Source organism: Mizuhopecten yessoensis, unplaced genomic scaffold (genome assembly GCF_002113885.1).
Source record: "Mizuhopecten yessoensis strain PY_sf001 unplaced genomic scaffold, ASM211388v2 scaffold4583, whole genome shotgun sequence".
Lineage (NCBI taxonomy): Eukaryota > Metazoa > Mollusca > Bivalvia > Pectinida > Pectinidae > Mizuhopecten > Mizuhopecten yessoensis.
In genome coordinates this window covers 654,835-681,941 of record NW_018405619.1, presented here as the reverse complement: position 1 = coordinate 681,941, position 27,107 = coordinate 654,835, and the positions used below count along the sequence as shown (strand labels likewise).

Genomic DNA, 27,107 nt, shown 5'->3' with positions numbered 1-27,107 from the left:
ATCAGATGTATAAATATATTCATTGCTTATAGCTATTTTAAATCTTCTAAAATGGTGTCATCTTGATTAAACTTATTTTTTCTTCTGTCATCTACTATCTGCGATAGTTGCAGTGCTCGTACTGTCTGTTGTCCACCCTGATTAAAAATGACGATGTCGGTCGAACCTCACATTCGTCAAATACCTTGTATTCCTCAAACTATTGATCTGGACCCCACGAGTTTGTAAGTGTTCTGTGTTTTTCTGTGTCTCGATAAAGATGTGGTTGCTCAGAAAATTTGACAACCTCATATTTTCTACACTTCTTTGCCCAATATACATGTATGAATATTATAATATATATATACATGTATATGTTTCAAGCATTTACAAAGTAGTTTTCTCCCTAATTCTACACATGCATATATCACTGACCTCCAGACAGTTGGTCATCATTTAAGAAGTCCCAATATAGTGACTAACAATGATAAGTGGCTCTGTTGTCGGGCCACTGGTCATGTACATGTGCACTTGTCCGAGTCACATGTATAGCGTCCAGGTCACCTGGTACACATGCACCTGACGTAGTACTAAAGCACTCTCTGCAGATAGTAACAAGATGGTTTAGTGCAATCTAGCCATGCTTTTACCTTTTTTTCTCAGGTAACAAACTTGCACAGGGTGTTAATTTCCTGGCACTGAATATGTAAAGGAATACCATCGAGTTAACTCATTCATCCCTGAAGACACATTTGAACTCTTTCAATTCAATTTTTATCATTAAGGATCCCTGTCCCACTGCACTGTGTTTGTTATCAATAACCCTTTCACCACTCTAGACCATAATGGACTTACCCAGATCAATGCAAGGAAGAGTTTACTAAAGTTACATAGGGGTGAAAGGGTTAAGAAGGATCCCTATATATAGCCAGTAAGCTCAACTTACCCTTTCTTTAACATAATCTAACAGATTCATTTCTACTAAACATTTTTTTGTAACTTAAGTCAACCCTCTATGACACAAGTAACAAAGGTCAGTTGCTGTTCCCTTTGGTCACGAGATTCAGAGCCCATAAGTTCCAGTATTGCTTTTACTGAGAATACAGGTGCCATAGTTGCTTATATAACCAGATGAAAAATGCAGGCCTTCTGGGCCTTTTGTACGCATAAATAACAACTGTATGTGTATAATTATCTGCCAATTAATCATAATTTTAAAAATGATTTAATTAATGCCAGATTTGTTAAGATATTAAGTAAATATATTCTATGTACAACATAAATATATATAACTTCAAAATTGAAAATAATTCATTAGATATTATAATTTCTGTGTGAGTGACATTTATCTTATGAAGAACATAGACTTGAGAATTAATTTCAATTGTTAATTACTAATTTATTTAATATATATTCGTACAGAAGATCACACATTTTGATGATTTACTGCAGTTGTATATATGCAGCTTAACCTTAATTACTTATAAAATTCTTATTTTAAGTACCCGCTACCACTACCAAAAATTGTAACTATGAATTAGAAATATTTTGTCACGGTAATGTCAATAAATATGATATTTATATAATTTTTATTTATGAAGAAATATCCTTATAATGATTCAATAAAAAAGGGGGGAAAAAATGAAAAAAAAAGTCAGTAACAGTTTTCTTGGAGTAAATTAACAGGGCCGGACTGGGATTTAAACCCTTGACATCAGTCACATTTATTATTTAACAAAATGAGCTACCTGATCATGATCAGCGGCAGTTCTCCTGGCCCAGTCCTATAACATAAGGGGAGGTTACTCTGTGTGTAACATGAGAAAGAGAAATGCAACAGCCAGATCAGGATTCAAACCCAGGACCCTCCTACCTCTAGACGGATGCTCTACAAATTGAGCTATCTGGTCACTGACGATCGACCCAGTCTGACTCCGCTACATAAGTATGAACCACTACATAGGAGTTATCTAGTGTTTTACCTGTAGTGGGACAGGGATCTGTAATAGGATGTAAATTTCTTTGTATCTAGTTATATGATTTTCAAATAATATTTTGATAGACCTTCTGGACTTTCTCAAGTTTTACATGATAAATTTAAATGTTAAAGTAATTTAGGTAGTGACAAAGTCAAATTGTGCATATTAGCTCAGTAGAAAGTGTTTAGGAGGTTGTTAAAATGAAGGTCAGTCTTAGCTAAGTCAATATATATGTACAGAATATAACATTGCCAAACAGGTCATTTTTTCTAGATCTGTATTAATTATATATAAAGTTATAATATAACAAAAATGGTTGCTATCATATATTGTTTCGAAGGTGTGTCAGGTCCCTGTGTTTTAAAAGAACCTATCATTGCCAAGGAATTGTCAGGTCCCTGTGTTTTATAATAACCTTTCATTGCCAAGGAATTGTCAGGTCCCTGTGTTTTATAATAACCTGTCATTGCCAAGGAATTGTCAGGTCCCTGTGTTTTATTTTAACCTGTCATTGCCATGGAATTGTCAGTTCCAGGTGTTTTATAATAACTTTCATTTCCAGGGAATTGTCAGGTCCCTGTGTTTTATATTACCCTTTCATTGCTTTGAAGGTATCAAGTCCCTGTAGGCCATATTAAAATGTTTGCTGTGAAGAAATAATCAGTATTATAGAACACATATATGAATAATTCTAATCCAATTTTTTTGCACGTGTCATCATGAATATCACAGTACAATAAAGGGTCCCGTAGATTTCAATATGTGATTGTGTTTTGAACATTTGGACATTGTGAGTATGCAATTGAAATTTAGTTCCCCTGTCGCTAGTTTTTGTCCTGCTCTACACTGCAAGTACAAGTACATGATTTCAAATACTTGAGATTTATAAACCAGGTAATCTTCAAGTCTTTTTCAAACTGAGAAGCTCTTAAACACTGCAGGCAGTCTTGATAGGAGATGGGGGGAAAAGGGAATATTTTTTTTACACCTTTGCGTAACTTCATACACCGTTGTCAATATTTCAATATTATTAAAATTCTCTGGTGAGCTGTATTAAAGTAATATAAGTGTATATAACAAGATTTCCTTGGTCACAGTCATACAGCTCGGCGTGACTCTAGAATCAGCGTTAGAGAACGGGGTGGGGTTATGTTTACATTGTCCATTGATGTATTAGTTTTATGTCTGTACCCACGCCCAGGCAGGTGTAAATCAAACAGGTAGATTGACCCAATGTGTACTGGCTGCAGGTAACTATATTAGTAACTTTTGATCACCTTAAACAGTTTTTATTTAGATTTTATTTGACGGCTTACATTACTATATTTGAGTAATTGCAATTTTAAGAACAACATCATCAGATTCTTTTTTCTTTAAAAGTAGATTATCATTTGAAAAAAAAATCTTTCATTATCTTGCAAATGCTCTTTTGTATAATCTGGTCGTGAATAAAATCAAAGATAACAAAAATACATTTTTCTTGAATGATCTATTTTTTTTCTTGCTATCTGCAGCTTAATGCAACAGGGCTAAAAAAACAGTTTCCATTTTCAATAAAAATAGATATTAAAAGATAACAATAATAACAAAAATCTAGATTGATAAATATTTTTTGGGAAATCACTTTCAGGTCACTGAGGTTATTAAGAGTTATAAACCAGAACAAAAGTGTTTCAAAAGAACTTTGGAACTATTACACTTGTACAATAAACTTACATAATTGTACCTTTCATTTCTCAATTTCATCATTTAGCAATTAGGCCCCTATTCCTAAAATAACTAGAAATTGTTGTGAAATTATATTAAGATTAAGATTAACGATTGTTATTGTGTAAGAGGAATAGTTGTGTAATGGGAGAGGAAAAATGCATGGCAAGACTGGGGTTCCATCCTGGGACCTTCTGAACTCTAGACGGACGCTCTACCAATTGAACTGTATGGTCGCCTACGATCAACCCAGTCCAGTTCTGCTACAATTGTATAGATTCTATATTTAATTCTATATTTAATGATTTCGTTATGTACTGTCACTGTGAATATTGTCACAGTATGAAATAATTTTGACGTTTACTGAATGCACATATTTAGAAAATAAAAATAATGAGAAAATTTCACTTGCTCATCATTACCAATATAATGAAGCTAATATAGGTAGAACAGGATCCTGCTGTGAAGTGGGGGTGTATTATACATATTTCCTGGCCTAGGCCATTATTACCAGCGGTGTTGAAGATAGAACTTTGCATTGCAGTAATCAGGGATGAAAATAGCCAGATTTTCCTCTGGCCCTGACACTACACTTAGATATTTTGACAGATAGACCCTACACCAGACACTCCAGACATCTATCTGTTGAAAAGTTTAAGTCTCTGCTGTCAGGGCCAGAGGAAACTCAGGCTAGGATGAAAGTGACCTTCACCAAGTCTAGAACTGACCTTGTCCTTATAGTTATACTATTGGGTTTACGGGTATTTCATATTGCTCAGTGGGGAAAAAAATCAATGTACACACCTGCATGTGACTGGTTCCTTGACTCAAGGATCAGTACCTATATTGACAGGAATTTTGATTTTATGCCATCGAAATTAAAGGTTCTTTACCACAGCTGTATATTGAGCCACACATATTCGATATGTTCATTTCGATGTCAACCAAGTCTGTCTAAGGATTGAAGTTTCTGTTAAAAATAAAGGTATGTAGGTATTTTTTTTATAAAATTTGTTATCTTATATTTATTTGTAAGCATTTTATACAATTGCATGTACGATATCTTAAGCAAAAACTTAAAAATAAAAATAAAAATTGGATAAATGTTCCGGACGTGATATTGTGCACGTGTGATTGTCACCGGAGTTGTAATGTTTGTAGTGCCTGGTACCTGATGTTTCTGGAGTTTATATCCGCTTTCTTAATCACTTGTGATTGTAATAATAGCGGATGTTTCAGGTAACATGACTGGAAAAATAGTCGATCAGGTTAGTTTTTATTATTTTCCCCCCTTTTAATAAGGGGTGGGGAGCTAATTAAAGAATTTACAAAAAATCACCAAATCTGTTTTTAGGTCTTTTGAATAATGATATGATATTTAAATTTGGTTTTGATACCTGCCAATAAAGGACAGAGGGTATAGATATAGTTGCCTTGTTTGTTTGTCCTTCAATTTGTTTGCATCCGATGGACAAGTTATCCCAACACTAGATGGAGTGTGTTCGAGTGAGATAAAATTGTTAGGGTCGGAGGTAAAAACTAGGGTACGCCTGGGTACCTGTAACGTACAATTTATTTTCGGCTATTCCAACCAGTTACAATTTTTTTCATGATGTTATATCAGTCAAAAAGGTTTTTTAAAATAGGCATTTCAACGTATACATGTGCACTTTGTACCACTTAATTGAAATTAAGATAACAAGGCTTTGCTTAGGGTCTTGTTAATTAATACAATTAGCATATACATTAATCAAAACAATTTTGAGGAATTCACAGGAGCTGCCTTATCAGGTGCTAACTACTAGTCCTATGCCACCTGGCTAATTTCTCCCTATGTGTGTATGCCTGCGTGTGTGCTGGAGATGCATTGTGTTCTGTTTGTAGTGGGACCGTACTTCCAATGGCATCATTTAAAGTGCCGCCTCACTTGAACGCTACAGTGCAGATATAGCAACATCCACCCCAGATCAATTTATACTCAACATGGGTTGTTGGAGCTATGTGGGCAGCAGAGAAAAACACTTTCTCTGACTATCGATGCGTGCAACAACTTCGGGGATCCAACCCCGGCCACCTGTGTGGAAGGCCGGAGTGTTAACCAGTCGACCAATCCTTCAACTTGTTTGTCGGTTTTGTTATATATAATAATATGTAGAATAAATTAATAAGTATCCAAGATGTACCGCTAGGCCTATCTTCCTTCTAGGTGTTATCAGATGGACTCTCATATAATAATGTAGATATATATTCACTCTTGTAATTAAGTATGTTACATAAAGAAAATCACCTACAATACCTTAAGTCGTAAAATATCCAGGGCTTTCATTTGAGCTTCACTTCTGAGGGTTTTAAAAGACACATCTATTTGACAGTGGTTTTGTCCTCCTTTCAGGGAGGATGTTTTAAACTTGTGAAATTTGCAAAATGTCAAAGGTAACTTCAAACCCTAATAATGTATGTTACTTTGTAAGAAAATAAATTTGATTTACTTGTAGACCCTAGCAATTTTAATTATCTTCAATTTGACATGCAGGCTGGTTGTTGTATACATAATTGTAATACTGTATATAGTCATGTTCAGCATTTCCGTGATATTTCTAACCACAATGAAAACCGGTTTTCTGGATGCATGTCAATGTATAGAATGACAATTAAGATTTGAAATGGAATGTTACTGTTGTAAGATTTCGACAGCATGCAGTGTTTTGCCCGTCTATGTTGTACATGTACCAGTATTAAATTACAGAGAGAAGCGGAAATCTTGTATTGTTCATTTGTATTTCTGAGGACCATGTCATTAGCGTTTTTGTATTTGTTGTGTTATCGGTTATATTAACTCATTTACCCCTGAAGACACATTTGGACTCTTCCAATTCAAAGGTTGGAATAGTTCATTATGAAATTTCAGGGGTGAATGAGTTAAGTTTGGAAACTTACCATGGTAAAACTTTTTTCTGTATTTTGATGCCATGTTTGCAAGATTACATCAGATTATTTATTCACCTTTTAGGCATATTCTAATGTCCTATTATTGTGTGCATGAATTGATATTCTCAAGACATTTTGACTTGTATTTTACCATTCTGGTGAACATTAAATATCATGAAATATGAAACTTAATCTAATCATTGGAGATGACTTATCCTGACCATAGAAATCAATCATTTTTTTGACTGTATAATCACAAATGTTTTATCAAGTCCGTAAATTTTTAGTTGGCTTCTAAAAGCCCAAAAGCTAAGGCAATTATCATTGATGTCATTGACCCTTTACTGACCCGCACATATCATGAAATTGATTGTTGATAATATCACAAACAATAGCATGACCCTAAAAGGTCAAGGTTATTCTAGATCTGCCTCTCTTTGAATGTTACAGACGTCACTACAGGTAAGGATGCTTTCTAAAAATTCACAAAAACTTAAAATCATCGGTAAAAGTTTTATCAAATATGAATGGGGATGACTTCACAGTGTTTGGAGATAAGCATTTGTATATTGGGATTATTCTGTCTCAACTACTTGTTGTGAGTGTTACACACAAAATTATAAATGTAGGTTCCACTCCAGGTCACAAGTAAAAATCAATTTGCAATAGTATAATCATCATATGCAGTGTATAAACAAAAATCCCTAAATACAGGAGTAGAATTTTGTTGACAATATATTGTACATAGATTTATGAAGCACTAACTGCAGGTCACATCAATTTATATATATATATATATATATACCTGATGTATTGTATGGATAGTAATTCCTAAACTGATAGGAAGGAGAATAATGAGTGAAAATTAAAACCTGTTGAGATCCGACCTGTCTCTACATATATACATTATCATAAGTTGTGCTGACACAGTATCATTGGTTGGTCAAGTTTTTGTAAACTCTAAGGTACATTATACATCTATTTTAATATCGTTTTACACCTAACAAGGTCGTTTGTTGAAATACAAGTCCTACCTGTTGGGCATGACCTAATATGATGTCAGCAGAATTAACAGTGATAGCTATACATTATATATATAAGAATTCCAGGGACCGCTGAATTTGAACTGAATACTAATGAAGGAAAACATTAAGGTGTTGAAATATTATCAGATAAAAACAAAATAAAGCATTATTCATTCGTAAATCAGGTGTTAACTTGTCGATTTAAAGTGACTAGAATTTCTAGGACAGTGATACCGATATCGGGTATATAGATACATGTATATATATTTACAAAAAATTGAAAACTGCATGAAGATTGGATTCTTGAGGCCTTTCGCTGCCACACAGCTCTTCAGGAGAATGATTTTTATTTTGAAGGTTAAATCAACCAATGAAACAATAAACCAGGTAGGTAATTGTGACATTATATTATATACACCGTAGTGATGTGAGGTCACCAACAATAAACAATCAAGCATCTTCAGGAGTTTCTGCTACAAGTTTTTACCCTATCCAGATCAAGTATATATGTTTACATACATACACATAGCTACTAGAAGTATCCCTGGACATAATACAATCACCACACCACTTACAAATAAAAGTAAATGGTGGAACTACTGGAATATGGCCTGATCTGGATCGGTCTTCTTGAGATTTTTAATATTTTGGTATCATATGAGATTGTGCATCTGGTTTTGTGGGATAGCCATTCACTCACATACCAAAGCTGTTCCCAGCTCCTGGAGCGTTCTTGGCAGAACGTTTACGGCAGAGAGAGCTTTTTGCAGCATGTCCCACACATGCTTGATGGGATTTAGATCCGTCGAGCGGGCTGGCCACTCCATTCGTTGAATAGTCTCTTGCTGTAGATACTGCTCAGTCACCCTTGCTCTATGTGGCCTAGCATTATCGTCCAGAAGGATGAAGTCAGGGCCGATAGCGCCAGCATAGGGTCTGACATAGGCATCAAGGATTTCATCGAAGTAAATCCGGGCTGTAACAGTACCATAATGGAAGACATGGAGGTCAGTTTTCCCACAAAGGCTTATGCCTCCCCACACCATCACTGAACCTCCGCCATATCGGTCATGTTCCACAGCGTTACCTGCCTGGAACCTCTCCCTAGGTTGTCACCATACTCTAATACGCCTGTTGGTGAAGTCGAGACAGAATCTGGACTTGTCACTACAAAGAACCGGTTTCCATTCCTGAAGAATCCAAGTGCTGTGAGCTTGGGCCCAATCTAATCGGCCCCTAACATGGCGGGAAGTTAAGGGAACTCCTATTGCTGGTCTACTATGACCTGAAACCAGCATCATGAAGACAGTTCCTAGCTGTCTGAATGCCCACCCAGTTACCAGAAGCATTTAGGAGGTCATTTCGTAAAGCTGTGGCAGTCTGGAACCTGTGACGCCGTGCCTGTACCAGCAAGAATTTTTGCGCTGCGTTGTAGCCCTAGAAAGACCTCCAGCATGACGTCTGGAAGGGTTTCCGTTTGGAATCAATTCCACATTCTTGCCACCATACTTTGAGACACCCCAAGGTCTGCTGCAACCTGACTCTCAGACATGCTAGCTTGCAGCATTCCGTTGTCTGCTTTGTCTTTGTGCCGTATTAAAACAAAAACACACAAAGAATATTCATCAAATTAATTACCTTAACAATTTGAACAATGCCTTACTTAGCCTAGCTTAGCTTTTGAAAGGGGTGTACACGTGGAAACGCGTGCATACACTTTCATTTTTAACACACCCACACAGGACAATTTGGAAGGCTAACATATTCGCCAAAAACAGTACGGAAGGAAAATATAATATCCTTTCTAACATTTTGATTTGTTTTTCAAAATAAAGGTGATCCTTAGCAAAATGTGAGAAGTATATATTTATATATAAGAATTGCAGGGACCTCTGAATTTGCATATCAGATGAAAACAAAATAATGCATTATTCATTTGTAAACCAGACAGGCTTAAACTTGGCAAATTAAATGAACAGAAAGTCTACGGTCTAGTTTTTTTTAATATTTTTGACATGTTCTGAATATTAATACATACAATAGGAATGTTGAATAAATACATAGAACATTTATATAGGAAAATATTCACAAGGTATTGTATGTCATGTATTTTGTATTGTATACATACCAAGTAATACGGTACAGACTACGGCTATAACGTATCGTATCTTACTGCGATATTTATTACAGTAACTTTCTTGTGTATCGTATCAAATTGTTTTGTTTGCCTGTATTGTGATACACTAACAGTAGGTAAATTATCAATCATTTTTTTTATCAAACTCTAAAAAAGTGTACTTATATTTTTTGAATCCTTCAGTAAAGATGTGGTCCACTGTGCAGTCATACCCTAAAGTACTAAAAATTATACAAAAATATATTACAGTAGTATTTACTATTGAAGTCTGTGACAAAACTCGATAAAATCCTGCACTCAATTATTATGAAGTTGACCTTATAAGCAGATATTCGTATCGTGATACGTATCGTATCGTAAGCATCCTACTGCGATCTATATGTAACATATCATGAGGTATGCATATCGTTGCAGCCCTAAGTGCAGAATGGCAGTATTTTGTGTAAATCAGTTTTATTTCATTATATAGCATTCATGGAGTGTATGAAATTATTTTCCATATGTACATATAATGTATTGTAATATTTGCCATACCAAATATTAACTGTATTTGCTACATCCTGATCCTTTGTAATTTTACTATTTTGTTTTCAGCAGACATTAATTTTACATACAGCTCTACAATTGCAATAATTCTGTGAATTCACCAATATGTGATTATGAAATGACATCATAGACTTACAGATGATATTTATTTTACAACAATTATGAAGCAAGTTCGTTCAATATTTACTAACTCTTTTTGGCCTTGATAGATGCTTGTGGGGGTGGGGTGGGGGGTCTCAATGTGGGAGGAAACAGCTGTACCCCAAGATCGCGTCAAAATGGTAGATTTTTCAGCTGGCAGAATCGGCTGGCCCTATACAATCACAGAAGTCTACAGTCTCAAGTTTGAGCTTGAATACAAATTGTTATACTGTGTGAATAGGTGGCAGTTAAAGGATGCTCAAATACCTAGCTTGAGACGTATTCTAAGTGGTTGGGATATGTAATGTGTCGAACCTGGTTAACTTTTGGATTAGATCTGTGTAACCCAGTTTGTTGTTGTCTAGGTCATCTGTTTGATTGTTGCACTGATGAATAATCTTTTCTGTGATATTTTCTTAATAATTAAAAGTGAAATGAAAATTTCCCGAATTATAAGTGATCTATATTATATAAAGTAGATAGTACAGTACACACAAATTGCTGTTTTAAAATCGGTTTGCAAGAAAAGGAAATAATTTGAAAATTTGATATTATCCAGAATCCTTCATATATACTACAACTAGACATAATCTTAAGCTCTGTTTGTTTTTTCTTGATCAGTGTAAAGTTTCTTGATCAGTGTAAAGTTTCTTGATCAGTGTAAAAGAACCAGTACCCACTTCAAAGTGTACCAGGTTCATTTCCTGTGAATTACGCGTCTCTTATGAATGTATCCTCCGGCTGGTTTGTACTATATCAAAACAATTCCTAATGTAGTTTTACAAATGTATACATACATATATGCTTGTCAATTTGTATAAATGTACACAAAGTGTGCCACTATTTCTGTGACAAAAGTATCTGATATGGATTCATGCATATATAAATAACAATGCTAGTGAACTATTTATAGAATACAATGTATAAATATATATACATGTCGTATGTAACATACCATGTGTGTAAATGTAGCCATTGGCTGATCCCTGACCCCTGACCTCCTTGTGTACTTCTATAAACTTTGTGTGGTGTGACACAGTGAAGACAGACCATCTTGATCTGATTATAGATGCTGTAGAATCAGATGATTTTCGCCAAGTTGTTGTGTAACGTTCTCTTCACATGATTAAGTTTCTTAATCTGTTAATATTGTATGAAGGTTTTTTACTGATTTGACGTCACAAATGTAAGTTGATTCAGTTCTTACCATAGGAAACGGGTGTAGCTAGCATGACTATAAGACACTGTATTGTTGAGAGATTCCTAGAGTGTAAGCTGTAAATTGTAAGACTTGTTGCAGATTATTTCACTTTCGTCAAATGGATTATCTGTCAAATTGAATCATTTTCTTATAAATTACTGTATGAAATTGCCCTATAAAATTAATCCTGTTATTTTCTTGTTAATATTTTTTTTACAAATAATAAATTTCCAAAATGTTAGATGTTATATGATGGTTATTTAATTATGTTTCCATTACAGGTGAAGTAACCCAATACACATCACCAAGGTCATCAAGGGAGACAACTCCGACGAAATGGACCGAAGCTGGATGGGATGAGGAAGGGGGACTTGATCAATGGTATAAGGAGGAGGCATGTTTCCACACAAGCTACAATAGAAACCAAAGTGTGAGGAGTAGCCATAGCGACAAGGGACCTGTCAATACATGTCCTGTTTTAAAATCGGTCAATTTTTCCAAATCTGCAGAATTCGTAGAAATATGGGATGATCAGTTTGATTTTTGTGTAAAAGAAGATAATCTGCCAGATCTGGAGGATTTTGATATCACCTCGTCACCAAGTAAACGTAAAAGTCACTCAAGGAATAAAGCTAAGGAAGTGTTTAACAAGAGTAAAGACTATATCAGATCAAAAGTGGAATCCTGTCGTAAAAAGCTGAATGCCTCATCGCTGAATATTTTCTCTCCAGTTCATCGCAGTAAACATGGGAGATTTGTAAACAACTGTTGTGAAGCAAACATCTCCCATCCAGAGGTCAAACAGATTCTAGGACAATCTGGTAACCATGACAACCACAAACAGGTGTCAATGAGCACAACTGCTGATGTTTCATGTCCAAATGGCATTGAAGATTCCTACAGATTTGAACTCATGGTGAATGACACTTCACAACAAAATGTGTCCAATAATGACGCATCATCATGTAGACCTTTACAAGTACAGCACAGCAACGTCAGGGAAGTATGTGTTACCATAGAAACACAAGAATCACTTCATACCTCCAACCCTGAAGAGCTCCAGCACTGTGATACAATGCCTGGACTTATCAGGAGCCAAACAGGTAATCTGTCTGAAGGAACTTGACCAAACTTGACCCTTTGTATCTGTATTGAGTTTAAAGGAGGTGTCCTTGTTTACATATATATATATGTGTGTGTTTGTGTGTGTGTTATCTTATCCTGAGACAATTTTGTCCCCATTTACCTCCCCCTCCCCCCAGTTTTACTTGTTCAACCAAAACATGAAAGAAAGAAAACCCCACTTTTATTAACAAATAGGTATGAAGGATTTAAAATATACATTTTCATTTTAATGGGTCTTTATGATCTTTTCCTGATTAAGAACAATCCCTTAAGTAAAGGCATTCCTGAGAAAGATTCAAAATTACAACCCCCCCTCCCATCCCCACTCATCTCGCTCTCTCCCCAATCCTGTTCACTTGTACATGTAATTTTAGTTCAGATTTTAAAAAAAAATCTTGATAAACATTTTGTGTTTCTGATGGCTAAGCTGATGAGACTTTGCACAGCTAGGCTTTGAACCACTACTTTAAAAAGTATTGTCTGCTTAATAGCATATATGTTATTGCAAGATTTTCAAAATGATTAAAACCGACAATTACGGTTCCCTTTTAACTACCTTGATATAAGATTAAGGCAAGTATTTTTTCTCTCTCAAAATTGAATACTAATATATAATCAAACAATTGTTCAATTTGAATTTGAATTCAATCTTTGTTAAACGGCTTGCAAACTAAGGGATTATATAGATTTTATCTGACATCTGTGATTATTTTAGTTGACAGTTTCCTGTTTCCAATCCTTAGGTTTGACTGCAGATTTAAATAAATGTTGACAAGGTTTACAATTTATCTACAACTACAAGAATATATATCCATTGTGATTTATTGGATTATTACTCAGTGTTTGAAACAATATATTTTTTTTTTGTCAATTTCACATCCTCCTGTTTATTGTCTGATTCACATGTACATCCTCCTAAAATTTAATGACGTATGTTTAAGTTTCTGCATTGTGGTTTTAAATGGATCTCAATTCAACGGAACCAAACGTGGCGTGTGTACAGGTACATTAACCTATAATTATCTTACTAGTTCATGGTTGGGTATAAATACGTGAAAATCAATCTGAAGTGTGTCCAGATGTTAGGGGACTTAATGCCATAAAAATGGGGGTAAGTTTATTTTACAATTACATTGTACCCGGTACTTAAATGAGTTTATGTAAGTTAAATGTAAATAAATATAAAGGTAATTCATGTAAAGTTGACGTGGGACAGGGGTGGACACAACACCACAGCATACTGAGTATTTACCGTAAATATATTGCAATTAGCCCAGGGGGCGAACACATCATCGCTCACTCAAGGAAAGGGGATGGACTTTAAAGCAGAACAATGATAGAGCATTTGTTTGCATTTCATCTGAACTGCAATATATTTGGGTGGGGTTATTACCAGGCATGGGCTTATTGTGATATAAATACGGTAAAGTTACACATAGTCTTTCGTGTGCTCTGTCATATCAAGTATGGAAGCGGAAAATGTTGAACTTAATTATGAAGTATGTAGATATCATTATTATATTTAAACGTATGTACAAAACATCTTGAACTGCATTCAAACTTGTTGTAATCAGTAGTTTGTTTTGCGTAAATGATTTTGATATTAATGAATTTTCTTTGCAACAGCATGATTATAATTAATGAGTTAAGTGTTTGCCTCTTATGTCAGTCAATTCATCTCCTTTTGTTTTAATTATATACATTAGATATTGCTGTTAGAACAACAAGTTAGTTAAAAAATACTTTGTCGCATAATTACAAGACAATATGGAATAGAGCTTCAGATTGAGTCTGAAAAGCTTGTCCGATGTATCAGAATTAAAATGTTAGGGAAATCAACAGAATTTTAATTAAATTAACTTATACACCCCTAAAGTCACATTTGAACCTTTCCAAATCAATGAATAGGCAAGTCCAGTTTTGATATGTAGGGGTGAACAATTAAATATATTAACGGTATTATAGAGAAACTGAAAGAATTTGAATAAAAAATAAAGAAATGAATTGTAATATAATGTATGAAAATATAAAATCTAGAAAACTTTGACGATATGTATAAACGACCATTCATATACATCATATACATATATAATGTATATATACCTCGTTGTATATGGAGAACCTATTGTAGTTTCCCATAGCTTGGTAGCTGTGATTTACATGAATTGATCTACGTATCTGTGAGCTTTAATTGAAACCAATGAGCTATAAATTCTAAATATATCTGTCTACACCTCAATATACCCATGTCTATACATTAAGTGAAAGCTGGAGGCCTGGGGAGATGTTAAATTTGTTTTTATTGAGCGTAATGTCGTATGTGCCCATTGTCCTTTATAACTTTACCTACATCTGTGGGTCAAATGTTTACGTAGTTAAATCATAAATATTGACATTTAAATTTTCACATTATGATATTTTGATGATACCGTAAATCAGTCGTGACTAATAAGTCATGCATATCCTTAATACATCAATAAAAACAGTTTATCCTTAGATTTTTGCTGAATGATAAATATGTTGAAATTCGAAGCAGGTATTTTTAAAGAGACGAGCAATAAATGAATAATATTGTGTCCTATTTTTTGCCCGAAAGATGAGGTGTATACGCTACTGATGATGTACCTGTGTTTTGCAATAAAACAGGGTTCAGTTAACCCTTTCACCACTGTAGACTATAATAGACTCACCCAGATAAATGTATTGTAGAGTCTACTAAAGTTACCGAGGAGTGAAAGGGTCAAGTGTCTGACTAAGCTGCTAATGACAGCCTATGACATATATATAAAGCATCTGTCTTGTTTTCAAAGGCCTCGAGTTCAAATCCCGATCCAGGCAATGAATTTTTCATTTTTATATACATTTTCAATTAAGTTAAACTATATATATATACCCCCAGAATATGATGGTGATATATGGGGTCGTATATGTCTTAGGAGTTAAAGACTTTTTTAAAGGATCATTGGTCGAATAATAACAATACTTTAATTTATTTATACCTGGTGTAAAAAATTATGAAACTATTCTCTTTACAATGTACAGTAACATATCTTATATTCAATATTTAAATTTAATACCAATTCACATAATTAATAGACAATATTGCAAAGACTTTTAATACAGAACAATTCATACATAATTATAGAATATTCTTTTATTCAATTTTATTCAGCGAGAAGTGGAAGTACTCCTTTTACTTTACTCTATAGATAGAGAAGTGGAGATAACTCTTGTTTATAGTTTACCTTATAGAGGTGAGAGGTGAACGTCACTGTTCTGATAAACACTTTAACAGGTGGAGATAACTCTTGTTCATAGTTGACCTTATAGAGGTGAGAGGTGAACGTCATTTTAGTTCACTGTTCAGGTTGACATGTGGAGATAACTCTTGTTTAGTTTACTTTATAGAGGTGAGAAGTGAACATCATTCTAATTTACTGTACAGATTGACATGTGGAGATAACTCTTGTTTACTTCCTTTTTCAGACGCAGAAGTTGATTATGGGGGAACACCAAGTATAGTTGTCCAGGATGATGACATTCCGATTGTAAATATGGACCAAAGGTACAGATACCTATATAAATGTTCTATATCTGTAACACTGTTGAATTTCTCTCACCATTTTTGTGCCAGATTTAGGCCCCCATTTCCAATGGGATTTAACTAGTTCTAGATCTAGACAGGCCCCAGGGCTTAGAGGTAGTGCCAAAAATAAGCCGTCACTTGAAAATGATTAAGATCCCCACCCTATAACCACCTATAAGATCGCAGATTTCAAAGGGACAGATACACATATATATAGTTACAGGATTGCTCCAGAGTCATGTCCCTTTCATGAAGACATTCATTTGTGAGTCATAACTTGGAAACAGATTAGATCCTCACCCCATAACTAACCATGTTTACATGTATACAATTGCTGACCCAGGGGTCTGGCAACACCCATGGAGAATTAGTCTGTGGTTTATAACTTTGAAATGGTTGAGGTTCAAACCCCATAACCATATGTACAATTGCTGGGCATAAGACATGAAGACACTCATGATAATAGAATTGACCTCCTGGGGTCTGCCCACAACCCTAACAGCTTTGTTCCTGGGTTACAACTTGGAAACAATGAAACAGTTAAGATCCTCACCCCATAACCATATATACAAGTGCTGGGCATAAAGAAACAACCACAAGCATGCTGCAAGAGTTGGGCTTGGGACTGCTCCCACCCAAAGGGACTTAGTCCCCAAGTCATAACATGGAAACATTTGAAATCCCCACACTGTAACAACAAATACAATAGCTAAGTCCTCCAGTCATAACATGGACACATTTTAGATCCCCACCCTATAACAATAAACACAATTCAATGTTTAGTATGAAGATTTGGATTCATAAATACTACCCGGGTTTGCTCTATTCCTGGGATCTTACTTCATTTAATGATATATATTGCCAGGATTGCTTAATATCCAGGTTAGTGAAACAGGCCCCCTTGGCCTCTTGTTTGAGTTCAGTAAAGCTCTTACTTTAAAAAGATTATTTCCTACTCTTTAGTGATGCTTTCCTATAAAAAAAGTTAAGGAATTTCTTCGACTTCAGGATCATTTTGTAATGAGGCCTGGTGCTGAGATAGACATGTATGCCTGCCCCACAGTTCTATATCTTACTATAATCTTATACCTACTCTATGTTGATGTATAAACAGGTGTTCACAACTACACACTACAGCAGTAACACCACATAGAAACAGTGCTGCTACAGTCTGTTCCAGGTGTTACCACTAAATTTAACACAGCAGTGACCCTTGACCCTCGAAAATGGAGGTCATAATGATATTATCTTATGTAATAAAGTGTTACCATGACAACTATATTTCCTTGCACACACTCCTTACCCAGTTACATCAGTATTTTTAGGTCACCTGAGCTTTAGCTCAAATGACCTATTGCTATCCGTTTTCGTCCGTTGTCGTCGGTCGTCCGTTGTCCGTTAACATTTTACGTTTCAAACTTAAAGTCAAGTTCTGCTGGGCCGATTGAACTGAAAGTTGGTAGGAATGATCTACCCATGGTCCTGACAAAATGTTGTTATTTTTCAGGTCAATCAGAAATCCAATATGGCCACCACGGCCGCCATTTTGAAAAACTATTTCAAACTTAAAGTCAAGTTCTGCTGGGCAGATTGAACTGAAAGTTGGTAGGAATGATCGACTCATGGTCCTGACAAAGTGTTGTTATTTTTCAGGTCAATCAGAAATCCAATATGGCCACCATGGCCGCCATTTTGAAAAACTATTTCAAACCTAAAGTCAAGTTCTGCTAGGCCGATTGAACTGAAACTTTGTAGGAATGATCGACTCATGGTCCTGACAAAGTGTTGTTATTTTTCGGGTCGATCAGAAATACAATTTGGCTACCATGGCCGCTATTTTGTGAATACCTATTTCAAACTTAAAAACAAGTTCTAATAGGTACTTAACTTTTTTTTACTCAAATTGGTACATATTTCAACAACAAAAATAAATACTGTAGCACTCAGGTGACCGTTAAGGCCCATGGGCCTCTTGTATCATTATGTAATTGATATTTAGTTTTTGACCAAGCTACTCATGCAGCGATTTTTATATAGATCTTTCTAAACTTCTTAGAAAATTACAATAAGACACTTTTTTTATATTTATGTCAGTAAGTTATAGTGAAAAAGATGGCAGTCTCGGACAAGGAAAAAACACAGAGTGGGCTTATGAGGAATAGGGTATTTATTTGGTTTAATACAGTAATATATATAATATACATATACTTGAAACATTTTTGCAGTAAGTGTTAAATATTTTTCACAACTTTTTGTATGTATGTGTGGGGAGGTGGGGGAGGGTTTCAAACGAATGCCTTCCATAGATGATAAAAAGTGTTTGAAATCAAATGTATCGGCCTTAGATGGTAAGATAGTCTGACTTGTGTCTGATAGATCAGACAGGCTGTCCATGTTCAATTCTGACATGGTTATTATTGTAAGGCTTCCACAGGGGCACAGTTTGTTTCCTAATGTACTAGTTGTTTACAAAAAATTAGAGGGCAGATTGAAGTATGAAATTTGTTCTGATTTGTGTTTTGTTAGATCTGGAGAGGTGATGGAAGACAACAGTATGAATGAAGAAGACATTCCAATGGGATCCGAAGGTAAGTTAGTTAGGTTTTCTACATTCTCTCCTTTACTGGTCTCTTTCCTGACTAATCTCTCTCCATCATTTGTCTTGTTTCCTCTATAGCTACCAAATCTTCAGATCCTCCTGTATCCTGTTCAATCCCTACAACTATACCCCATTATAGACCTATAGCTACAGGTCTACACTTTATAATGCCCCTCGTTTCATTTATCATATTGTTTACCGCAACATATTTCAATGTACCTTTTCTTGTTTTCTTACAATTTACCTTTCTTCATTTCTCTCAATTTACCGCCAATGTCCTTTATAACGCCAGAATTTCTCTTAACAAATGGTGGCAATATAATAAGTTTTACTGTAGTATGTTCCATTTGACTTCATCTCTTTGCTTCATCTCTTGTGTACTATTTCACTCCATCAATCTCTATCCATTGTGACCCCTCCCAAATATCCAGTGTTCTAGCTGTTTGACCTTCCCAATATCCTGTGTCCTGTTTTACCCCTTCCCAATATCCTGTGTCCTTTTTTACCCCTTCCCAATATCCTGTGTCTTTTTTTACTCCTTCCCAATATCCTGTGTCCTGTTTTACCCCTTTCCAATATCCTGTGTTCTGTTCGACCATCCCAATACCCTGTGTCCTGTTTTACCCCGTCACAATACCCTGTGTTTTGTTTGATCCCGTCACAATACCCTGTGTCCTGTTTTACCCTTCCCAATACCCTGTGTTCTGTTTGATCCCGTCACAATATCCTGTGTTCTGTTTGATCCCGTCACAATATCCTGTGTTCTGTTTTTCCCCGTCACAATACCCTGTGTTTTGTTTGATCCCGTCACAATTCCCTGTGTCCTGTTTTACCCTTCCCAATACCCTGTGTTTTGTTTGATCCCGTCACAATACCCTGTGTCCTGTTTTACCCTTCCCAATACCCTGTGTTTTGTTTGATCCCGTCACAATTCCCTGTGTTTTGTTTGATCCCGTCACAATACCCTGTTTCCTGTTTTACCCTTCACAATCCCCTGTGTTTTGTTTGATCCCGTCACAATACCCTGTGTCCTGTTTTTCCCCGTCACAATATCCTGTGTTATGTTTTACCCCGTCACAATATCCTGTGTTCTGTTTTACCCCGTCAAAATATCCTGTGTTCTGTTTTACCCTGTCACAATATCCGTGTTCTGTTTTACCCCGTCACAATATCCTGTGTTCTGTTTTACCCCGTCACAATATCCTGTGTTCTGTTTGATCCTGTCCCAATATCCTATGTTCTGTTTGACCCCGTCAGCCTGCTGCTGTTCTTTGTTCTGTTTCCTTCCTTCCCCCCGCCTGCTCTCTATCGTCCTGCTGACTTTCCTGTTCCTGACTTCTGTGTCTTGTCCTCCTGCCATCTGACCCACTGCCCACCTCATGCTCTGCTGCCCACAGCATTTACCAAGGGTCATAGCTCATAGTCAGAAAAGCATTTTGCCAAGGGACATAACTCATGGTCAAAAAACATTTTGCCAAGGGACATAACTCATGGTCAAAAAGCATTTTGCCAAGAGACATAACTCATTCAGAAAAGCATTTTACCAAGGGACATAACTCAAAGTCAGAAAAACATTTAGCCAAGGAACATAACTCTTAGTCAGGAAAGCATTTTGCCAAGGGACATAAATCATAGTCAGAAAAGCGTACCATTATCTTTGTTTTATCTTCTATATATTATAACATAGAATTCTCTAGACAGAACTCTTAGTGATGGAAATCTTCTCAGCGATTATAGGTGTTGCACTGGTATGCTTAACCTTAACTAAAGTGATTGTTTGACTGGTATAAGTATACAGATTGTTACCATTGACATTTACCTCCACTTATCAGCTATTTTACTTACTGGTAGTTTAATTTAAATACAATATTAACATTCTCATGACGTGAAAACATTAATTGCGTTGAAAAACTTTAAATATGTAACAATTATTTTAAGTCATATCATGCATTAGACTCACATTTTATCACTTCATGTCTGAACAATTCTTGGTGTTTATTGATTCTTTTTAACTTATTTGGCCCTGAAGACACATTTGAACTTTTCCAATTCAAAAGGTTGGAATAGTTCATTTTAAAATTTCAGGGGTGAATAAGTTAATTACTTATCCTCGGAAAGATACACCAATGTTCATAAACTTCATTATTTGATATGAGTTCTATATTTTACATTGCAGCGAAATCCTTTGACCAGAAAGAACATGAAAGGTATGTCATATTAAGCCTATTTTCAATGATTGAATATTCTATGATCTTATAGATATATTTTCTCAATTGAGAAATTGAGACTAGAAATATATCTGTGTTTCTGATTTCATTTTAACTATCCGGACCATTTTGTGGTGACTTTTATATAAGACCAGTTAAAGATTGAAACACTGTCAAAAATGATTGTTGTTAAATACTTTACAAGTTGTCAGTTTTGCCTACCTATGTACATGTACCTTGAGCTTCCTTAGCGCATTGTGTGAAAACCAAAAAATGAAAAGCCACTTGAAATTGAAATTGTGTTCAATCTCAAGGCATTGTGCATCTTTTGATGTGTTTCTTAATTGTAAGGCCACTGCCTACATTTTATTGGCATAAATATTATTTTTTTAGACGTAATTATACAGGTAAAATAAAATTCATTTGATATAAGAGGATGAAGAAGTTTTGACAGTTGACAAAATGATTGCTGTATACTTTTGTGACAGAATTTTATGCATTATTGCAATTTGATGAGATTTGTATTGTTTCTGATAACAATATAAGTTTAACTTATTCACCCCTGAAGAAACATTGAACTTTTCCAATTAAAAGGTTGGAATAGTTCATTATGAAATGAGTTAATCCTGGTATTTGGCAATAGAGTTATTGATACTTCCATGTATGGAAAATTTAGTTTCATCCTACAGGAAATTTTTCAGACTGCACTTCCGGTATATCAAACAGTCATTATATGTTATGGGAACTTCTTGACAGCACTGCCACCTGTAATACAGTAAAACCCCACTTCCTCGAACTCGGTTTATTCAAATACTCCTCATTCGTCGAACAGTTTGTTTGGTCCCAACCAAGTTCGTACATATTCTTTGTAAAGTAACCCCGGATTAGTCCAACTTTTATTCCTCGAATACGCTGTATTTCTCGAACAAAAATGTGTCCCAGACTATTTGATAGATATTTTAGCTGTGTATCACACCGGCACTGCCGCGGACATGTCTCGAGGCACAGGCTGCGGTCCACACTCATTGTGCGTGTACAGATGTCGGCTGGACATCAGATAATTAGAGGATTAATGGCAGTATCATTAAGTAACGGTACCATTACCCTGTTGTAGCTGCATTATCATTTTGGGTGCATATTTATTTTTTCCAGACGTTGTTTTGACATCAATGATTTGGGGGAAGTGTTAATTCACTTAGTGTGTAAAACCTCATTTCGGCGTGGCAATATTAAGCTGAAATCACATACATGTAGTAGATTCTCCACCAACTTTAAAGAAATTCAAACCTGCCTACGTCCTGATTGTTAATTTCGTTATCAATCAACATTATGAAAACAAGGATTTAAGATTTTCTCCATTTTAAAATGATTGAAGAGTTCCTCTTATTTTGATATTTTATAAAATTAACGTAGTCGATTACAGTATGGCGGACTATGTCAAAACGACAAGTACGTTTCACATGCAGCTTTTTAATTTTATTTACTTTCTTAATACCGGCGGCTGTATTTATATGTTTTCATTGTAGTCATACTGTCATATTGTTCTATAACAGGAATTTTGTGACAGTGCTGCCCCCTGTAATATATATATTGTTCTATAACAGGATCTTTGTGACAGTGCTGCCCCCTGTAATATATATATTGTTCTATAACAGGATCTTTGTGACAGTGCTGCCCCCTGTAATATATATATTGTTCTATGACAGGAAATTTGTGACAGTGCTGCCCCCTATAATAAATATATTGTTCTATAACAGAAACTTTGTGACAGTGCTGCCCCCTATAATAAATATATTGTTCTATAACAGGAACTTTGTGACAGTGCTGCCCCCTATAATAAATATATTGTTCTATAACAGTAACTTTGTGACAGTGCTGCCCCCTATAATAAATATATTGTTTTATGACAGGAACTTTGTGATAGTGCTGCCCCCTATAATAAATAAATTGTTCTATAACAGTAACTTTGTGACAGTGCTGCGTCACCTGTAATATATATATTGTTATATGACAGAAACTTTGTGACAGTGCTGACCTCTATTATATATATATATCGTTTTATGACAGGAACTTTGTGACAGTGCTGCCCCCTATAATATATATATTGTTCTATGACAGGAACTTTGTGACAGTGCTGTCACCTGTAATATATATCATTTTATGACAGGAACTGTGTGACAGTGCTGCCCCCTATACTATATTTTGTTCTTTGACAGGAATTTTGTGACGGTGCTGCCACCTGTGATGGACAAACGACTGCAGTGGCTATTGGATGCCCCTCAGAACCTCAGCTTTAATTCAGATCTTTCACAGAACACAACAACCAGCATGTCCAGTGACATCAGGTAGGGCTTGCACCGTTCTATCGGGATATATAATCCAAATAGGTTTTAGAAGTCTGTGAGAATTTACTTAAATAGGTCCCAGAATTATTAAATATATAACAGGTCTTTCACCCCTGAAGACACATTTGAACTCTTCCAATTCAAAGGTTGGAATAGTTCATTATGAATTTTGAATTTTCAGGGGTGAATGAGTTAATAAAATGTTTATTGTAAGTTTCTGAGGGTCTTGTAATAATATAATCTCTGAAATTGAGCATCTGCACCTTGAATTACTTTCTAAACCAATATTGTTGAAACTTCCTGATTATCATTAATACCCTACATAGTGGTACACTAGCAGTTTATATGGACTTCCACTATATCTACAGGTCTTATGTCCCTTTACTGATTTTCGATTTTAGAATACTTTTCAAAGTTCTGCTACTTCCCTTCTTGACTGATATTTATAAAACTATTGTACACTTGATCAATACCCTAGGTTTAGTTGTGCGCTTGTAATTTGTTTTTGATTTTTATTATTTTGTAACAGTTATGCCCCTTTCTAATTTCTGTTGATAAATTCTGTCGAAATTAAATCCTGAACTACCCTTACAGGAAAATGTATGTAATAGTTTTTTTGTTTTTTTTACATGGATATTATGTTAGTCTGTTGCTGTTACAAATATCAGTGTTAGGTGTTACGATGCAGAAAGTTACAATTAAAGTTAAACTGAAATTGTTAATTATGATCATAATTCTTCAATGACGAAAAACCTTGCTATTTTGCAGTTTGGACATGCTACTGAACGATCGTAATGAAGATCCGGAAGATATTCTGATGGGGCTGGGATTTGGTGATTCTGTTGAAATTGAAGACAATATTCAGAGAATCCCGGAGCGTTTCTTGAATGAACCTTCAGAACTAGATGGTATTGATATTTCCGGCCTCATTAGGGAGAATCCCGAGCTGAGTTCTCTATTCCAAAGTTACATAGACTCTCAGAATAGCAGCGCCGACCTCTCTGTCCAAGGTCTCAATTCTAGCGGAACTACAGATCGTAAGTCTAAAGATACTTTCTTAGATTTTGCCATTCATAACCTTTTATTTAGGTGTGTACCCAAACATTTTATTGATCCAAGTAGAATTTCAGAATTTTCAGTATTGTGTTCCAACCAGCAAGAAACAGAAGATGATTTTAATGCTGAATGTTATGAAGATGATGACCTTGAACTTGATTCATTAAGTTCACATGACCTTGCAATATCACAAGGTTACCAGAATTCTACCAAGTTACCAAGGCCAACAAGTCTGGACATCCGAGTTGACAAAGACCTTGATATTCCTGATTCACCAAGGAGCTTGTCTTCATGCTCCAGCGTATCAACAACAGATTTATATAACAATGTACTATTGTCTCCGGATGAGACACTTGTATAGGTTGTGATACTTGGTATCGCTACCAGACCTAGTTTAACCCTTTCACCACTGTGGACCATAATGGACTCATCCAGACCAATTCATGATAGAGTTTACTAAAGTTGCATAGGGGTGAAAGGGTTAATGATTGGAGTTTTACAGTCTGGTCAAGTTTTTATCAGGGTTCTCACCAGGTCTGGTTACCATGGAAACGTCTGTCTCTTCATGGTCCTGTTAATTTTATACACTTGTTAGTACTTGCACTTTCTTGTATAGCTTCCATTTTTACCGTTTATTGATAGCATATTTCTTGTTTTAAATTTTGAGGTTTCAAAAGGTTTCATTTTTTATGTTTTTTTACAATTCCAAAACTTCAATGAATATTTAACTCTTAGTAAATTATTTTGATACTGTTACCTGTATGTGTTTGTGTAGTGAAAACATGATAATTTCTCAAAACTTAATAGGAGACAATTATAAGATGTAATCACAAACACTTCAAATTCTTTTGAATAGAAAATGTTTGACAATCACTATACTCTTTATGCATTTTGTTTAGCGTTTCACCTGGTCCAAAAGACTGATGTGTACTATTGTTGTAATGTGACATCTTTTATCTATTGTGCATCTATCGTCCACCTTTATGACAACCTTTTATTTGAATGACTTCAATTCACATGGCATATTTACTATTTAGTCTCCAGCTTGAATTGGTGAAAGGTGCAGATCTAATTTGTTCAAACAAAGGACCTTGACCCACATACAAGGTCACAGGGTCAAATATTTGAAATATTCTTACAACATCTTATAAGTCATGATTTGTAATTAGTTCAAATAAATTACCTTGATTCATATCCTTCCAATTCCTGATCAAATTTCCAGGTGAACGATACAGGCCTTATAAGGGCCTTTTGTTTAACGTAAGTTTGTACTGAAATATATGTAGGTATAGCTAGATGGCTGTTTTGCTCTACCAGTATAATATTATATCATACATTCCCAACACTTATATGCATGTACAAGTTAAACAATACTGACATAAATATTCATATAGGCATTGTAAATGTTCATGTCTACAGGTATTTGATGAAAACACTGACCAATATTCAATTTTGTTTAAAGATGAAATGAAAGTTTTGACAGGTAATTGTCTGTGTTCCATTGTCTATTAGATAGAGATCATCCCCTAATGAGCCAGTACTTGTAAAATATTCGTTAACTTCTCTGATTTCTACCATGACTATATTTTATGACCTGTAGCTGCTGTTGTAAACTGTTATATATTTGACCTTGACTGCTGTGATAGTGACCTTGACATGTAAGTGTTGTTTTTGTAGATTGTTTAACCTTCCAATATCAGCATAAGCGACAGTGACCTCTACTAGATGTAGCATGGTTGACATTTTGAGGCAACATATATATTTCCTGATCTCTAAAACTACAATCTGGTTTGGTCTTGTCTACACAGCTGTACAAAAGAGTAGATACATCTTCTGGAAACATTGTCGTGATTTACACTTTTGGTCTTTACAGATGTCTTCTCAAGACACATTATTTAAATGATGCAGTACCATCAATTTATCTCATTCACCCCAGAAGACACATTTGAACTCTCTCAATTTAATGGTTGGAATATTTCATTATGAAATTTCGGGGATGCATGAGTTAAAATGCATTATTACCATTGGAACTATTTAACAAATGTTAAGTAATTCTTACTGTTGTATTTGATATATATAACACATTTTGTGGTGCATTTACCATAATTACAGGTTGACCTTTAGAACAAAAAAATGAAATTTAGAAGTCAGACTTTAGACTGCTCAAATATGAATACCATATATCAGGGGAAGTAATTCTAAACCAGAAAGACTCCTTTTGGTGCTTGAACTTCTGTAGACAAGGGAGGATAGGATACTCCGTCATGAGAAGTAGAAAGTTTTTTCTAGATCGCTTGTTGTGTAGTAGCACCTTTACATGCTTATCATTTCACTGAACACCTTTGCAGGTTTTCAAGTAGAAGACGCACCTGAAAAAAACCTTGCTGTCTAGAGATTTATTCAGCCCACTTGGCCCTTAAAAATGCATTTATTAGGGCCCCACACAATGTCCATCTGTCTGTCTGTCTGTCCACACTTTCGTTTCCAGAGATAATCTTGGAATCCAAAAGAACTGTATTTCTGAAATTTGACATGGTGATAAAATG

At 35.2% G+C, this 27,107-nt stretch overlaps 1 protein-coding gene across 2 annotated transcripts in view; it reads left to right on the top strand.

Annotated features, from left to right (window-relative positions):
• Positions 1-27,107, top strand: part of LOC110449347 — a 65,495-nt gene that overhangs the window by 2,415 nt on the left and 35,973 nt on the right. For both annotated transcript variants that reach the window (XM_021496150.1, XM_021496149.1), the window contains exons 2-7: positions 11,925-12,746; positions 16,255-16,333; positions 18,881-18,942; positions 21,130-21,160; positions 23,377-23,505; positions 24,274-24,542. In XM_021496150.1, the coding sequence (XP_021351825.1) occupies positions 11,925-12,746; positions 16,255-16,333; positions 18,881-18,942; positions 21,130-21,160; positions 23,377-23,505; positions 24,274-24,542 (1,392 nt within the window). The remainder of the gene's footprint in view (positions 1-11,924; positions 12,747-16,254; positions 16,334-18,880; positions 18,943-21,129; positions 21,161-23,376; positions 23,506-24,273; positions 24,543-27,107) is intronic.